Below are 18,732 nucleotides of genomic sequence, written 5' to 3' on the forward strand. Positions count from 1 at the left end.
AAGGAGAGAGAAGAAAAGGAGGAGGACACATTCCCTTGAGCAGGGTCAAAAGCATAATAAGGAGAAAAATCTACTTAATAGCCCTAAAAAACCACCAACCAATCCCCACACCTCAACATACTAAAATCCCACAGAAACACAATGAAAGCCAGGAAATGCAAAAGAGAAGGTGGTAACAAACAAGTGAAACAACCACATTTGCTTGGTCATGTTGGGCAACTCAGGCATGCTGCAGGTGCAGCAGCACCCCGGCTTGAAGCAGTAACAACCACCAAATACATGGTTTCTGCTTTCAGCACCCCCACTATAAAAACTGTTCTGCCACCCCTGGCACAACTTGCATATTTTGATGAGATACATTTTACAGAAAAACAGTAATGTAAAGCTGCACACTGACCCAGGGGGAAAAAAAAAAGAAGAGGAGAAAGGGTAGTCAGTGCAACTGAGTTAATGTTGATGGTGCTATATGGTAGCTTTTGTATTGTCTCACTGGGTTCAACTGTAGAAGCTTAATGTTGCATTAACATTGTTCAGTTTAAGTCTCTCTTTCCCAGGGGCTGAATCTTTAAAAACTCTTACCAAGCCTTCTGAACATCTGTATTACTTACATCTAATGGAATTAAAAATCAAGATATTGTATACCATGTTAAAAATGCTACTACCCTTGTTTTTCCTTTCCCTTGTCAGCTTTACAATTACCACATAACTTTTAGTCATATTATATCTTTAATTACAAAGAGTTATAACGGGTGGACAGGCTATGGCCCGTGGGCTGGATCCAGCCCACAGGCTGTTTTAAGCTGGCCCTTGAGCTCCCACTGGGGAGCAAGGTCTCAGGCTTGCCCCACTCCAGCACTGCGGCTGGGAAGCAGGGTCAGGGGCAGCTCCACGTGGCTCTTGGAAGCTATGGTATGGCCCCGCTCCAGCTCCTACATTCTCCCGTGGTCCCCTCTGGCGCTCCAAGGGGAGCTGCGGGGATGGTGCCTGGGGATGGGGCAGAGTGCAGAGCCGCCTGGCTGTGCCAGAGCGGGGCAAGCCCAGGTATGGATAGACATGCATGCTTCTGCGGTCACAGATGAGCTTTAAACTACCATGCTGCACTCAGTGAATACGTTGCTGCTCCATTGAGAGGCAGTACCTTTGTACCAGTAGTAGTAATTCCTTGCCAGGAACCTGAGTCACTTTGTGCTTTTGCTTTAAATGAAGTGTGGGAAGTGGGCATTTCAAAAGATCAAAGGCTGTGAACCAGGCCTGAGAATAGAGATTCTTCTCCCTAGAGAAGCTGTCCAGAATTTCATTTCCCTTAGGAATCTCCTATTTGTGGAGGCCCAAAATAAAACAAAAACACTATTTCTTTTAGGAATAACTACCTTTTCTCTTGCTAAGGCTCTAGCACCACTTCTATGGCTTCCAATTCAATAGGGCCAAAAAAAATCACTGCTCAACATTATCTCAGGAGAGGAATTCCAAAATGGAGAGCTTTTGAGCATAGCTAAAGGTACATCTGGCCACAATTTCCTTATAGGTTGCAACTCTCAAAATTAAGGCCACTGAGGAACACATCTTTCTTCCCAGCATAACCAGTCATTGGATCCTTAATTTTCCAATGGTCACAGACACCTTCCTATCTTTAGTCTTTCCATGTGCAGTAAAAGCCACAAGAAGAAATGGTTACTTATCATAACTGTGCTTCTTTGAGATTTGATGCAGTCATGTATGCCACTTAAAAAGTTACTCACAAGCATCAAGAGGCAGAGGTCAAGGTATCTGGATTGCAGGACTACCCTACCAAAACTAGCATCAGCCCTGGAACATAGTGGATCAGAAGCTAAAATATGAGTCAACAATCATTCCTGGACGTATTAGCAGGAGTACTGTAAGCAAGACACAAGTAGTAATTCTTCCTTTCTACTCTGCACTGATTAGGCCTCAATTGGAGTATTGTGTCCAGTTCTGGGTGCTACATTTCAGGAAAGATGTGGACAAACTGGAGAGAGACCAGAGAAGAGCAACAAATTGATTAAGGGCCTAGAAAACATGGCCTATGAGGGAAGATTGAAAAAACTGGGTTTGTTTAGTCTGGAGAAGAGAAGACTAAGAGGGGACATAACAGTTTTCAAGTCCATAAAAGGTTGTTACAAGGAAGGAGAAAAATTGCTCTTCTTAACCTTTGAGGATAGGACAAGAAGCAATGGGCTTAAATTGCAGCAAGGGTGGTTTAGGTTGGACATTAGGAAAAACTTCTTGTCAGAGTGGTTAAGTACTGGAATAAAAATTGCCTAGGAAGGTTGTGGAATCTCCATCATTGGATATTTAAGAATCCATGCAAGGGCTTTCACTGTCTATAGAGCAAGAGGCCCTTTTTTTTTTTTTGCTCTCACAGCTTGAAAAGGAAGTAGAAAACCATAGGTCAAAACTCCCAAAATACTAAGTACTGAACCCTGAAACTTTTCAAAGGAACCTCTGAATATTCCGAGACATTGCTATTTCTGAATTAGGGTTCCAAGCCATAACATAGTGGGCTAGTTCCTGTTTCTCAGAATCAAGATGACCATAGCACCAGCCTGTGCTGCAGGAACCACGTTCTGGAGCAAATATTCATTCTTCCATTGCATATAAGGGATGAAGAGAGTCTAGAGAGACTCGAACCAGCACCTGGTAATCCAGGGGAGAGCAGCCCTTGGGATCCCAGGACAACAGTTCCAAAGAGAACCTCAGAGGAAGAGGCCCAAAAACAAAAAAACAAAAACAAGAAAAAGAAAAAGACCCTTTTTCTTTTCTGTTTCATGGGACTTCCAAGAACCACTGGAACTACAAAAGGTGCCTTCCTCTGAGAGCTTCTGTCTTCAGCTTCTGGAGGGAGGGTGGGGGCATTATGGACAAGAGAACAAATGCTTTTGAGTTGGAACTTCAGCACAGAGGGAAGCTCAGCAACCAGAACTCACAACTGAGGAGATTTTTAGATAGAAAGTCTTCCTGTGTCATGCATTACCACAGCCCGAGAGAAGCAACATCTAGGATAAAGAAGAATTGAAGTGGGCAGATTTATCCCCTTTGTGTTGAACACTGGCCTTCATGACATGTGTGCCACCCCAACTGCCAGCTCTGTACCTATGTGGCTAGACAGCCACCTCCTAGGTCTGTCTGCAGAGGCCTATGAACCTGGAAGCAAGTTATAGTTAAGATCAAGTTGAGGCATCCATTGTCACACCTGAAAACAATTATAAGCCAAATCAGCTGCAAAGACTTTAATCAGAAAAAGGTAATATTGTGAGTTGTTTAAGAATACTTTATTAGATGCTGTGACACAGGAGGGCCAGGGAGCAGTGGGAGAGTGGTGGTGGTGGTGGTGGTGGTGGGGGAACTAGGCTAATTAAGGCATGGTTCCCTGTAGACTAGGGAGGGTTGCTACAGGTTAATTGGAGCACCTGTAGCCATTTAAGGCCCTGTTAGCAACCTAATAAAACCCCCTGCTTCAGGCAGTCGGGGAGGAGGAGAAAGGAGAGAAGACTGGAGCTTAGGAGTAAAGGAGACTCCCTCCCTCAGTATTTAAGGACCGAAGATACCCCACCCAAGGGGGAAGAGGGTAAGGGCCTCAGAATAAAGGGCAAACCCAGATCCCTGCCCCTGATTCCCTCCTTTACCACTTTCCTGGGCCACTAGTGGGGCCCTTGGTGCCCCAAGAGCAGGGGCAAGGGGTGGCATCTTAGCTCCACACCAAGAAAAGCGCAGGACCCACCATCCTACATTAGCTATCTTGTCACAATGCCTGTATCACAATGTCAATGTCCTGCAATATCCTGAACAAATGTTACTGAATTAAAATGAACTTTACTGCATTAGGGTTAATACCTTTAGGATATATTGAATTAAAAATGCAACCATGCATGTGTTGTGGCACTGTAAGGACTTCTATGGTAGGAAGTGGGATGCTAATGAACTTCCTCTTTTTAGCTTTTGATGCCACCTTCCTGGGGAAATATACACATACTAGTTCAAACTAGATTCTCCAGAGGCCAACAAAGAAGTTTCAGAGTAGCAGGCGTGTTAGTCTGTATCCGCAAAAAGAATAGAAGTACTTGTGGCACCACAGAGACTAAGAATACTTACAAGGGGAGATAGGTTTTAATAGGGACTGGGAATGGCTGAGCCATTACAAATATTGAAATCTAAGTTGATTGTATCTAGTTTGCATATCAATTCCAGCTCAGCAGTTTCTCGTTGGAATCTGGTTTTGAAGCTTTTCTTTTGCAAAACTGCCACCCACAGGTCTGTCACTGAATGACCAGACAGGTTAAAGTGTTCTCCTACTGGTTTTTGAGTGTTATGATTCCTGATGTCAGACTTGTGTCCATTAATTCTTTTGCATAGAGACTGTCCGGTTTGGCCAATGTACATGGCAGAGGGGCATTGCTGGCACATGATGGCATATCACATTGGTAGATATGCCAATACCAATGTGACAGACCTGCGGGTGGCAATTTTGCAACAGAAAAGCTTCAAAAACAGACTCCAACGAGAAACTGCTGAGCTGGAATGGATATGCAAACTAGATACAATCAACTTTAGGTTTTAATAGGGACTGGGAATGGCTGAGCAATTACAAACATTGAATCTCTCTCACACATCTTGATTATCACTTAGTTTTTTTTTCCCCCTTACTTAATTGGCCTCTCAGAGTTGGTAAGACAACTCCCACCTTTTCATGCTCTCTGTATGTGTGTATATTGAGATATATCTCAATATATGTTCCATTCCATGCATCCGAAGAAGTGGGCTGTAGCCCACGAAAGCTTATGCTCAAATAAATGTTAGTCTCTAAGGTGCCACAACAAAGAGAAGACTTGGATAAGAGCCTGAGTTTTAAGTTGACACAGGGCCGCCTTCCTAATTAAAAAAAAAACAAAAAACAAAAAACGAACATTCTTGGTCCTTGGAGGGCCCCAAGCCTTACAGGAGAGTTGGAAGGATGTGACCTACTGAGGCCTCATAAGACTGAGTGCTTGTTCTGAGCTGCAGCTTTGATTAACTTGTAACCGCAAAAAAATCTCTAGGGTGAGATGATTCCTGCTAAGTTTATTAGCATATGTGTACATTGTTTTAGTCTTTTTAATATGACTTCTCTTAAATACTTTTTTTACCTCAAGGCTAAAATAGGTTTGCTTAGAAAGAACTCTGTGGTAACTTGAATCAAGCAATCACTCTAAATCAGCCTGAAGAGGAAAGTAAGCATGTGTGTTTAGGCAGACTGTGTCTTTGCTGGGAAATGCATAATGAAGGCAGGAAACTGTGCAGCTTGGACATACTCCCTTCTGACCAGGGCGAGATGTAGCAGTCCTCCACCCAAAAAAGAGGAAACAGTTGGGGAGCTGGAAGTCTGAGAGTAGGTGACTTTGCTAGAGCACAGAGGAAATACAGGTGTAGTTGCTCTGAACTGTGTCAACCCTAAAGCCACAATTCCACAACTGAGGAAGAAGGCTGTGCTGTTTTGTTTTAAGAAAGAAAGAAAGAAAGAAAGAAAGAAAGAAAGAAAGAAAGAAAGAAAGAAAGAAAGACTTGGTTTAGAGGGCAAGTGAAGGCAACTACAAAAAATAAACAAATGTAAGAAAGGGGAAGCTGATATTAATGAATATAAATCAGAGGCTAAGAATTGTAGAAAATTGATAAGGAAAGCAGACAAACTGAGAAGTCTGTGGCCAGCAGAGTTAAAAGACAACAAGGAGGACTTCAAGTATATTAGGAACAAAAACAACTGTACTGATCTATTACTAGATGGAAAGGGTAGAATTATCAACAATAATGCAGAAAAGGCTAAAGTGTTCACTAAACATTTTTTCCATATTTCGGGTGGGTGAAGGGAGGAGAAAGAAAAAACCCATAATCTGTGGGTTTTTTGATGTAGTCATATCATAACACACTTTCTATTCCACTAATATCTCAGGAGGATGTTAAACAGCAGCTATTAAAGTCAGACATTTTAAAATCAGCAAGTCCAGAAAACTTGTATCCAAGAGTTTTTAAAAGAGCTGGCTGAGGCTCTCACTAGACTGTTGAAATGTTTGTTTTTAATAAATCTTGGAACACTGAGGAAGTTCCAGAAGAAAGCGAATGTTGTGCCAATATTTCAAAAGGGTAAACTCGATGACCTGGGTAATTAAAGGCAAGACTGACATTGACCCTGCACAAGATAAAGGAGACTAATGAGATAATGGAGGGTAATATAATTAATGCCATTCAACATGGGTTTATGGAAAATAGATCCTGACAAACTTGATTCCTTTTTTTTAAAAAAGGAGATTACAAGTTTGGTTGATAGAAGTAATAGTGCTTGTGCAATACATGTAGACTTCTGTAGAGGCATTTGACTTGGTACCACATGGCTCTGATTAGGAAACTAGAAAGACAGAAAATTAACCATGGCATATATTTAGTAGATTAAAAGCTTGTTATGTCTCAAATGTAATTGTAACCAGGGAATCATCATCAACTGGGTGTATTTCTAGTGGGTTCCTGCAGGGATTGGTTCTTTGCCCTTCACTATTAAACATTTATAATGACCTAGGGGGAAAAAACCCACCAATAAAGTTTGCAGATGACACAAAAATTGGGGTAGTGATTGCTTGGTAAGATGAGCACAAGCAAACAATGTGTGTTTTACATGGCTGAATATAGACCACACTTACAAGATGGGGGATTCTATCCGGTGAAGGGTTGACTCCAGATTGGAGATCTTGGTGAATAAACAATTGAACATGGTTTTCCCAGTGCAATGCTGGGTCAGAAGAGCTAATGCAATCATTGGATGGATGAATGAATCTTGAGTAGGAGTACAGAGTTTGTTTTACCTCTGTATTTAGGAATGGTGTCACTACTGCTGGAATACTGTGTCCAGTTCTGGTGCCCACAATTCAAGAAGGATGTTTAACTTGGGAAGGGTTCAGAGAACAGCCACAAGAATAATTAAAGGATTAGAAAACATGCCTTATAGTTAGACTCAAGGAGCACCATCTACTTAGATGAACAAAGACAGTTCTTTAAGGGATGACTTGATTAGTCTACAAGAACCTATATGAGGAACATATATTACTCTTCAATAGAGCAGACACAGGTATAACACAATCCAGTGGCTGAATTTGTGTAGACTGAACTTCCAAACTGGAAATAAGTAAATTTTTAACCATTGGGACAATATATCAAGGGTCATGGTAGCTTCTCCATCACTGACAACTTTTCAGATCAAGATAGAATGTTTTTGGGAAGTTCTACAGCCTGTGTGAAACAGGTAGTGAAACTAAATTCTCTCTCACCTTGGAATCTGAGTCACTCAATGCTTTCAACTTTCTGAAATATTTCATTTTAGTTTAAAATTCTCTACATCTGGGCTGAGCATTCAGGCAATAACTTTTAGAAAGCTGAAGTGACTTTTGCCCATTTTTGAGTTATGTAGAGTGAAGCAGTAGATATTTTTGTACACTCCTAACAAAAGTGGCTGTATTTTCAAGATGCAACTTTCTACTTGACTAGTCCTTAGAGTCCTTGTCTCTGTCAATTTGCCATTTGTCTTACTCCTGAAAAAACAAAAAAAAACCACCTCCTTGATTTCAACAGCATTACCTGCAAGGAGTAAGGTGAACAAGATCTGACCTCAGAATAATGAAACTCAACTTCATAGGAACATAAGACCATGCAAACTCATAATATCAATGTTAGCTGAAATGCAGCATGGGAACCACAAGGCATAGAGTGGTTGTATGGCCTCAGACAAACCATTTGGGCTATGTCTGTTAGTCTATAAGGTGCCACAGAACTCTTCACTGATTTTACATTTAGGCTAAAATTTCCAGGAAAATCCACCAATTTTTAAAGGTGTCTAACCTGACACCTAGGGATTTTTCACAAGTTGTGAGCATCCATAACTTCAGGTGAAGTCAGAGCTATGAATACACAGTACCTTTGACGTGAGTACAGAGGAAATGAGAGCTGAGAGGTCTCAAGTGAGAGTTACCCCAAAACTGATGTCCTCAAAATTAGTGGACACTTTTGAAAGTGTGAGCCTTCTCCTTAGTGTCTGTTCCCAACCCCTATCCTCCCATAAAAAAAAAGAGTACTTACCTTCCCTGCTCTCAAAAGCAATGCGAGGATTAGTTAGCTAACATTTGTACAGTATCTGGAAGATGCAACATTACATAAGCACTATATTATTCTTAGTAACATAGGTGTGGTATTGCATTGCTATCATTACACTGTGTATTTTAGTTGTGTATGTGGGTTTTTTTTTTTGAACTATGCAGCTGTGAAAGTGAACAATGAAATGAGAAGGATTATTGTTGAATTATCTTGGTAGTTTTGTTTTTAAATAAACACTCTTTCTAAAATAAAAACCCAAAGGTAAATTAGAGCACAGCATAGAGCAGATTCAGAGACAGGTGGGTGAAGTGACTGAAGATCCAGGAAGAAGTCCTCTATTTAGATACTTATATGGCCCTCATCACCATGGTATCCAAATAGCTATTAAGTGCTCTTACACAAAAAAGGGACACTTTCTAATCTCCAGTAATGCTTCTTCCTGTACCACTGCAAGCCTCCCATTCAAGTACTGGTCCAGCCTGATGCTGTTTAGCTTAAGATCTGACAAGATTACAACCCAAAGTAGTAAGACTTCAGGCTCTCTTCCCTACTGCTTACTACACACACACACACACACAGTTAGATCATCCAAGAAGCTCCTGGTTTCTCCTACTCATTCACCAGTTCAGGCAATTGACTGTGCACGCCTGTGTCCTCCCCCCCAAGCAATATGCAAAGGCAAGTATTTGGATGACTTGACTGTGTGGGTAGGGATGTGGTGTGGAATATGTTGGGACACGTTGATTTTTAATGCAAAATCAGGGAGACTAGAAATGGTTGGGCAAGGTGTTCTCAGTGCTAGAAAAACTAAGATATTCCCCGATTCTTTGAACCTTCCCAAGTGCAATACCTGTAAGAGGGCATGTGGGGCAATCTCCACCACAACAGCATTGTCTGGAACGTGCCTCAGACCTTCCTGGAACAGCACTGGGCTCACCAGGTTGTTCACATGGTACTCGGCAGAGGAATTCTGAGCCAGCTCACTTTGCCACTGAGATTCGGGGATGGAGGTGCTGATCCAACGGGGTGAACGAGGCTTTGCATTTGGAATTACCTACAATAGACCAACAACAAAATATAGATGTCACAGGGCATGAAAGGACAAAATACCACCACTCCAACCCCACCCCTCCCTCAAACCAAAAAACAAACACAAAACCAAAAAAAAAAAAAAAAACAAAAACAACCCCAACCCACTAAAAAAGCCAAGCCCCAGAGGTTTGTATGAGCCACTTCTCAGCTTGTGAGCTCAGGCTGCCTCTTGCTGGATGTCCAAGGGCTCCCAACTGCCTGTTCCACAGAAAGTCAGCAACTGTTACTCCATGCAGCCCAACCTCTAACTCCTGCACATAATGAGGATCTCCTTTAAGCCCCTCTCTCCCCCAGCATGTAGGATGCCAGTCACGGCTCCCTTTATCCACAAGCCCCCCAGCATAAGCCATCATTCAGTGACATTACCTTCTGCAGGGCACTAAGTAGGACTGGTGCAATAGACGCCATGTAATATGAATGAAAGGCAACCCCAGCGCTGCGCACTTCCTTTGCGAACACGCCTTCCTTTTTCAGTTTGGCTACAAACTTGTTCACAGCATCCTAGGAAATGGGATAGAATTGAGCAAGAATTATTATTTCATGGAGTTTGGGCATCCAGCTTTCCTCTGCCATTAGCCATTTGATGAGGCTCTGTGCTCCCATGAAGAGGTATCACTGCACTCCCCTCATATTCCTCATGTGAAGGTGATGCAACATCCCTGTGAATATAACACTACTGAAATATGGAGCACATGTTTTTGTTCCTAGTCAGCAAGAAGCAACAACTGATTCCCATCAAGTGGCACTTAAGTGTTTAAATTCAGATGCAAGAGGTAAGTTCCCTCCCACTACTTTAATTTAACCTGACTGCCCTTCTTTCACTTCTGGGGCACATGGTGTAATTCCAGTAATTACAGACAGACCAAATGGAGCCCCAGCTTGCAGCCTTGGAAGGTAAGGTCTCTTATGAAGGCTAGTTTCCATATGTTTGCTCACCTGAGGCCCTGAAACAGTGACAGTGTCTTCAGAGTTGTGACAGGCAGGTACCACGCCAGGAGGACAATGACGCTTACACTCCTCCCATGTCAGACCTGCAGAGGAAAAACCCTCAAGATGATGCAAATGTTCCCAGGAAAAAGTTATGCAGCAGCTTATGTAGCCAGGCTAAGCCTGGAACTCCTGATGGCCGGGATTTTAACAGCTGACACCGTGCTGGATTCAAGATTTTGGGGGACGGATAATCCTACAGTCTTGTCAGGACCAATTTTAGGGTTTTATAATGCTCACCATCACTGAAGTATCTGTGCCCATGGGAGATGGCAGAACTGACTTCCATGAAGAAATCAATCTCTAAATTTTGGGATGAAGTTCTTGAACTCCATTATATCCCTCTCCATGAAGAATCAAGTCAGACAGCACTCTGTATTGCTTATATAAAACCCACTAGATTCCACCAGCTATATGCTTTGAGATTACAGACAGAGGGATCAAAATTTCATCCCCATGATAGGGAAATGACAGTTCTAATATGTACTTTTCATGTAAACATCAGGATTTAGACACACAACTTACACTATTTGAAAAACCTATTAAAAAGAAAATCTTCTTCTAACAGTTTACCTTGTCCTTAGCAAGGAATGCCATTCTTAAATCTGGAGAGAATGGTCAAATTCTGCACTTGTTTACAGTTTTTGTGAAATTAGGGTATCACCGCTGAAAATCGAAAGTTACTATGGATTTAAGCTAGTCTCATGAGAGTAGAATTTGGCCTGGATCTATCACATGGGTAAGAGGCAATGGACAAAACATGAGCTCAAATTCTGATTATGAAAGATGTGACCTATTACATGCAGTGACTACCAGAAATTATTAGTGATAAGTAAATGACTTACGTACTCTCTAGCAAGGTAAAGACAATGTTCAATGAGTTGGTTCCCAGAGGAAATATCATAGTAAGTGAAACACTAGAATTATGCCTGTAGCAAGTGATGTATAAATGCTTCAGCCCCCAACACAGCCGCCCTAATCTGTAACTTTTGGCTCCTTTCTAACTTGAACATTCATGGTTATCAAATAAGGAGGTCATGAAAGAACAAAAGCTTTACTTGTAGCCAATAGAGAAGTTGCCAGACCAGATCAGAGTCTATGTAGTCCAGTATCAAGTCTGATAGTGGCCTGAAGACTGGCCAGTTATGGAACAACATGCCTATAGAGGATGTTTCTTCCTAGCCCCCACCCCAAATCAGTTAAGGTTGGCTTATGCCCTGGAATAGGTAAGATAATTTTATCCCATAGGATAAAATTAACTCATCCTAATTTTTTTTTAAAAAAGGGTTTACTTCTTTTAAAATCCTACGTTCTTGGCCTCTATGAGGTCTTGTGGTAGTAAGTTTCAGGCCAATTATGTGTTGTGTCAATGTATTTATTTTTATTGTTTTTAAGTTTGTTACCTTTTGATTTCATAGAATGTCTTCTTGTACTTGTATTATGTGAAACTGAGGGCCCAATTTACCTTCTATAGGAGATCTGTTTTGGTTCTTGAAACGTAACAAAAAAAAGTCACCTGTCCATTTTTTTGCATCTTCTCTAAAGTAAATTGGAGTGAAAAGGTTAGGACAATCTATCATACCAAAACATCCCACAAACCAATTCTTCCAGGCTTCTAATCATTTGTCATCCATCTCAAAACCCTCTCTACTTCGGCTCTTGAGAGAGGGTGACAAGAACCAGAGAGTATTGGAGGTGAAGGGTTATCAGTGATTTGTATTATAGTACTTCTGGTATTTTCTAGCCTTTTTGTTTATTAGTTTTTAATTTTCCCTTGATGTGTAACCAGAAAGATGAACAAGTTGTCAAATTATGACCTGTAAGAGTTTAGATGTATTGGTGATTTTTTTTGAAAATTGAACAACTTTAAAAACAAAAATGTCTCTCTACACCCACTTTCCCCACTATCATGTCAGATAGCCAAGTTAACTGCCTCTCATGGAATCTGTTTATTACAATTAACAAAAGACAGGAGAGAGCGCGCATATGTGCATGCGCCCATACACCCACAGGTATATGATCCACCTAGGAAAGGATATACTTCTATACCTACCAACAGCAGCCATTCCTCCTGGGGGTAGTTTGGCTTCTTTGATGCATCGCCCCCTCCAGTAGGCAGCAAGAATGGCCTCTTCATGACTTAAGGAGTTATCTGCATAGCCACAGGCCAGTTCTCCTACTGAGTGACCAACAATTCCATCAGGCTGCAGATCCATGGCCTTCAGAATGTCTATCTGTGCAATCTGAGGAAAAACAGTATTACCAACGTCAAATCAGATGCCATACCTCTGCCACTGTGCGCTCAGCCCTAAGACTGTCTGTGTAAGCACAGCACATATATATACACAATTCCTAACAATGCCAAAGGCACACTCAAACCTGGCTGCCACATCAGGTGTGCTCCTTAGCAGCTTACACAAGACTATTAGAAGGATCATGAGCTGAATGACAGGCAATATTAGTGACCAAGCAGATACACTTGGAACAAAACTGGGAAAGGACCTCAGCTTTCACCCTTACCTGAATAGCAGCAAGGCCGACAAATGCATGGACAGCATCTTCAAACGTGTTCTCATCTGCATTCAGGAGCAGATCAGATACCTTCAGTCCCGTGTCCTTCAGAGCCTCATCGGAGCGTAAGATGGACTGTTGGAACAGCTCAAGCTTCATCAGGCTAAGGCCCATCCCCTTCCACTGTGTTCCCATGCCTGTGAGATGAGGAGACTATGAGCTTTGCTCATGGGGGAGGGAGAGCTGAGCATTTGCTCTAGCAATGGAAAGATGTAAGAAGAATTCAGTCTAGGAGAACATCTTGCAGACCTCAAATCCCTACAGTGAACATGATACACTGTTTTTCAGTCTCCTAGGATTTGTTACCAAGAGATGGAAAATTGTATTAGATGGAGGATTATTTACAGATAGTCCACATCATCAATGCAGTAAACAGGAGATCCTGGAAAAACCCTCTTAACTAGTGCACATACCACAAAACTAAGCAGAACAATGAACAGAGCATAGAATCAACAAAAAGTCTCAAGCTTCCAAAGATACAGAACAGATTGTTAGTCTGATTCCCCTTAAGGTGGAATTACCTGAGCAGATATACCAGAGTGGCCTCCCAGATGTTCGAGTATGCTGAACCTCCTTTATGTCACTCTGACTGCCAATTAAGGTGTAGCCCCTGTAGGGCATGGATGAAATAGGGATCCCAGAGATATCATTGAGCAGGCTCACAAATGAGCTGTACTCCCTCAGTCTTCTGCTTTGCTCTATTAGCATTTCCACTGCTTCCTGTGTCCTGCCACAAACTTGGACCAGTCGTGGCAAATTGTGCCTCTCCAGAGGGTAGAATTTCTTCTTATTTGGTCTCAGAATGACATGGACATTAGAACCTCCAAAGCCAAAAGAATTGATACTGACAAGGCCACCTTTTACTGGGGTTGGTTTAGCAACCACCTGGACACGACCATCTTGTAAGGCTGGAATTTCTGGATTTGGGGTGTTGTAATGAATGTTTGGAGCCCATAGCCCATGTTCCAGAGAGAGAATCACCTGGAGAGAGAGAGAGCAGAACAGAACAATTATGGCTTAGATTTTATTTTGTTTTAACAAGACATCTTGTTAGTTTTGTTCTATAAACAGTTTAGCATTTGCACTTAAATGGCTCCTTCTGTCACTATACTGGATTTTAAAACACTTCACGAAAGGTAAATAAGTATTATTGTTCCCAGGTTACAGATGGTGAAACTAAGGCACAGAGGGTTTAAGTAGCTTAGATAAATCAAGGCCACCCAGGAAGTCACTAGCAGAGCTAGTCTGAGAATTCTGAAGTCGTTGCTCTGTCCACACTCTACCCAGTAGACTGCACTGTCTTACCTGACACCGAATATCATCCCTCGTTCTCCATCTCTCCACAAAATCTGCACTGCCTAGCTCATTTTTTTCCTTCCTCCCATGGTGTCTCCCCACCCTCTTCTTTACCATCACCAAATCTCTCATTTCTATCTTTTTTCTGCTGTTTGAGAAAGCTATTCCCAGACGGACAGATCTAGCTAAAGGAGTCTCAGTCCTGCTCTGCATGTTTTTCCAATCTAGGTACAGGGCCAGCATGAAAGAAAAGTTAAGTAATCTACCTGTTTCAAACAGACTGAAAGCAAAAACGACTCCCAACTCATGGTTAAGTAGGCACTCAACTCAAGAAGAGAGCCTCTGGGGAAGCAACAGGTATTGAGGCTGTGCACATATTCCCCTGTGGCATAGGCAGTTCAGGCCAGAAATTATACAAGCAGCTGCAGCCTCAAAAACCACATCAGTTATTGGTATTACTGCAGTGTACTCAGCCCCAACCAACATTCCCCTGCTGTTCAGAAACAACCCCCCCAAGGCAGGCGGCTCTGATGAGAGACAGTCAGTGATTATGGGATTATTCTCCTGAACTGGGTATCAGACCTGGAAGCCAAGCCAAGAAAACAAGACTGCAAAGCCTTCTGGGTTCCACCCCAGGTAACAGCCCCATAGCCTCACTGATGGAAACATTCCCTGTACAAGCTGAGAAGGCTGCTGTGGATCCGGTCTAGTGTTTTATCCCAGATGCCTATATACCTGCAAGGCCATACTCAAACATATCTGAAGCATTTAGAAAGGCTTAGAGAATGCACCCACTAGGCTCCCCCAGAGACAAACTAAGTGGGGTTTTGTCTTTCCTAGATAGCAGTTAGTTAAACACTCTGGTAACTGAACCACTCAGCCTAGATTCTGCTGCCATAGGAGGTGGTTTAGTGAAGACTGACATGCTGAACTGGGTAAGATGGAATTTGAAGCCATTTAGTTAAGGATATAAACCATGAGCATAGAACTACTTTATCCATGTGGGCACAGTGAAAGTGGTGGTTTAGAAGTAAGATATTGTGGCTTTTATCTCTGACTTTTCACCACTAGGAAAGCAGTGTTGATGGCCAAATGATGTTTCTATTTCAACTGAACCTTTAGGAGATCCATGCTACCAACTTAATGAGCACTAGATTCAGCTCCCTAGAAGGGGGAGCTCATGGGGCTGGGGGAGAGAAGGTTGCTAGGAATAATCCCTTACAAAGGATTTTTACTGGATGGGAAGGAGGCTGGGGACGGCATGGAGTAGAATTACTTACAAACGTCTATGTCCTATTTTATTTGTCAGATATAATTCTCCTGGAAGAGGTGGGTGGTCATTACAGCTCATCCACATAAAGAAATGTGAATGGGTCATTGCCATGGGATGTGCCTTCCAATTGTTCACTATAGCCACATGTTGCATCTTTAATTAGACTGCAAGATCTTGGGGGTAGGGACTGTCTCTGTGTCTAGCACAACGAGGCCTTGATCCTGACTGCAGCCTCCGGTTCTACCACAGAACTAATATTAACCAACAATATTCCCACTAAGCACAAGCTGCAAAAGGGTAGTGGTGGCAGAAATCCCTACCAGCAGGATACAGACTTATCTGCTGGCCTAAATACTGAAGGTCTGGTCAGTATGGGAGATTCTCACATCAGAGACTCCTTGGAGTACGCCTTGAGCTCCATTACAGAGACAGTGAGCCCAACACTAAGGCCTCCTAGGTTGGAGCTGTCAGCTCTGATCAACATCAGTGGGGAGCCTGGGGGAGCCCAGCTTAGTCCCACAGGAGAAATCCAAAGACTTCTATTGAGCCACTGTCAGAGGCTGAATGGCATCATGCAATGGAACTGACACAGAGCCTGAGACAGATAGTGCACTTGGCACAGAGACCCTCACAAGGAAGTCAGGGCTCTCAGACCAAACACCAAGTCCACATTCTGCTCCACCTCACCAAGAAGTATCTTGGTGTGCCAGGAGTTCAAAATCCACTCTGGTAACACAGAGACTATAGCATAACCAGGATATCCAAGCTATTTGCAGACCTTCAGTATAATGTAGCAGGGACAGGGTCCCATGTTTTCCATGATTCTGCAGACACTTCATTTACTGCAGAATTCATCCAATGCTCAGAATAGAGCTCAAGAATGCAAGTTTTCGTCTAGAAGACAAGACTGCAGTTCCTAGATATTATGGCAACAAAGAAAATCCTCCCAGCACGACCCGACCATAACCACCACAATATCTGCCTTACAATTATTGTTTCAGGCTGAGAAACTGTGCTGCTGGCCATGTTAAATTGTCATCACTAGGCTTCAAGTCTAACTGTCAACACTGTTAGCTAGCACTCTGCTGAGCAGTTTAGCAGACATTCATCCACCAGTGTTGGCTACAGTAGCAGATAATGGAGCACGTGTGGGCCAGCTGCTTGCTCTGATCCAATTCAGAGTTCAAACCTGTGTCTGCTCTCCCACCACCCCTCACTTGAAATTGTCTCAAACCTTGTCCACAAATGTTATGGGAGCAGGGAGAAAAGACACATCCCCTACCCAATACAAAAACCTCCAGCCACTTCTTGAACACCAACAACCCAAGCTGCCTCACATCCCTCCTAGGTGTCAAGTGTCCCAAACTCACCCTCATCAAGTTATGCCACAGCTTTTCATAGCTATGCATAAAATAATTGAATATCAAAAATCACCAAGAAATACAGTAATGACAATTAGCCATTTAATACAGAACCCTCTGTTCTCAATGTTATTTAAGTGTCTGCAGACTTTAGGACTAGAGAGAGACAGAGACCCGAGTGTCTAGTCTACGAATTTACATCCTGCTTGTTGCAGAGCATTTGGAGCCTTTATGAAAACTTTCTAATGAGGCAAGAAGCAATAGCAGAATGGGCTGCCTGGTTAATGAGACAACCTCCCAGGTCCTCCTCTCATCACCAGAGCTAAATTCCACAATGGGTCAGTGCACAAATCATATCTATAGATGAGAAAATTTTATCAACTATGACATTACCTTAGCTAATGCAGCAAGCCCAGAGGCAGGTTCTGGGTGACCCATGTTTGACTTGGTTGAGCCAATCAACAATGGCTCTCGCTCTAATTGACAGAAAATATTTGCAATGCCATTCAGTTCCTGAGGATCCCCAATCTAACAGAAAAAGAAATTAAGTCAGAATTATGCTTTACACTAAGCATGCACAACATCTAGTAGTTGGCAGAAGAGCCCCTATCCCAAAGTCTCTAGTTCTAAAACAAGCAAACAACAAAAAAAAAAAACCACACACCAAGAATTGTGAAGGTAATAGCTAGAAATGGGAAATCTAGTTCCTTCTAGTTAAATGGGAAAGAAGGAGCGGGGGGTGGGGGGGGAGAAAGAGAGAGAGGGAAAATTGAAAGGCAAGAAAAGGAAAGATGCTAAAATGGAGGGAAAGAGGAACAGTCACAGGGAGCTAAGAGACAATGGAGAAATTATGCTAACCTTGGTGCCTGTACCATGAGCTTCTACATACTCCACTTCTTCAGGCTGGATCCCAGATTCTTTGTATAGAGAGCTGACCAAAGCCTGCTGCATCTCCCCAGAGGGAAATGTCACACCTGGAACAAGAATCATTATCAATTACCCATTCCCATCTGGGAGCAAAGTTTCAGCAATCTGTTCACTAATTAGGATTGCTAGGTTTCTGAGGGGGATCCAAATATATGTTCAAGATTTATGCTCATGTTTCCAGCACTAAACCTGCAACAAGAAGAAGTCAATCCCTCAGTAAGAGGAAGGGGAAAAGGAAGGGTGGTGCTGGACTGAAATTGAAGAAGTTGTAGGATTTAAACTTTGATATCACAGACCCTAGGTTTCTCATCAACAATCTACTAGATTGAGCAGTGCTCATGGAACTGAAGCTCCCAGGGAGAAGGAAAAGGATTTTTTGTATCCTCTCCTTTCCCATCATAATGCCAGTAATTTTCTACTTAACTAGTGTAACATCACTCAGATACCCCTGGGGAGGGCAAAGCTGATCAGCTGAGCATCTCCCATTACTTTCATATGGAAGAAAGTGCTAACCACTTAACCAGATTCACTTATGACAAGAAAGGGTCAGAATTTTCCACTAATCAGGAGAAATGGATCTCCCAAGCCCCCCAAAAAGGGAAGCTCCAGAAGAGAGTTAGCAGTAGCCTCAAACCCGCTGTTCTTGGGATAAACACCAAAAAGAATGAGAATCTCATGGTCTCCCAGAGATTTGAGACCCACCTTGCTCCTTAAAACCATCAGTGTTACTCCCCGCATTGACTATTGTGGCATAAATCCGTTTGGCCATGGATTTCTTGGTCATGAGAATGACCACTACAGCTTCGGAGCGGCAATATCCATTTCCTGTGGGCAGAGGAAGAATGAAATAAAAGCAAAGAGAAATCCAGACAGCCCGGCATCTGCCTAAGCAGTGAAGTACTGTGCGCTACAGTGTCATTCCTGAGAGCCTTAAAAGCTATGATTGTCCCTTTGAAATGCATGACAGACAAGTTCAGCTACATATCAGACTTCAAGAGGGGTTTCCCTCTTGGTCTATGAAGCCCTGGAACACGTTCTAGAATGACATTCCTGTCTGCCCCCAACCCCCATTATAGGGAAATGGACCATGTTTTCCTT

At 42.6% G+C, this 18,732-nt stretch overlaps 1 protein-coding gene across 1 annotated transcript in view; it reads right to left on the bottom strand.

Annotated features, from left to right (window-relative positions):
• FASN (fatty acid synthase) overlaps nucleotides 1–18,732 on the bottom strand; it is a 74,449-nt gene that overhangs the window by 40,942 nt on the left and 14,775 nt on the right. Inside the window, exons 6-14 of the mRNA XM_030534918.1 lie at nucleotides 18,337–18,459; nucleotides 17,566–17,681; nucleotides 17,101–17,235; nucleotides 13,299–13,758; nucleotides 12,727–12,914; nucleotides 12,260–12,449; nucleotides 10,156–10,250; nucleotides 9,586–9,720; nucleotides 8,978–9,181 (exon numbers count right to left, since the gene is read on the bottom strand). Of these exons, the coding sequence (XP_030390778.1) occupies nucleotides 8,978–9,181; nucleotides 9,586–9,720; nucleotides 10,156–10,250; nucleotides 12,260–12,449; nucleotides 12,727–12,914; nucleotides 13,299–13,758; nucleotides 17,101–17,235; nucleotides 17,566–17,681; nucleotides 18,337–18,459 (1,646 nt within the window). The remainder of the gene's footprint in view (nucleotides 1–8,977; nucleotides 9,182–9,585; nucleotides 9,721–10,155; nucleotides 10,251–12,259; nucleotides 12,450–12,726; nucleotides 12,915–13,298; nucleotides 13,759–17,100; nucleotides 17,236–17,565; nucleotides 17,682–18,336; nucleotides 18,460–18,732) is intronic.

Source organism: Gopherus evgoodei, chromosome 15 (assembly GCF_007399415.2).
Source record: "Gopherus evgoodei ecotype Sinaloan lineage chromosome 15, rGopEvg1_v1.p, whole genome shotgun sequence".
Classification (NCBI taxonomy): Eukaryota; Metazoa; Chordata; order Testudines; family Testudinidae; genus Gopherus; species Gopherus evgoodei.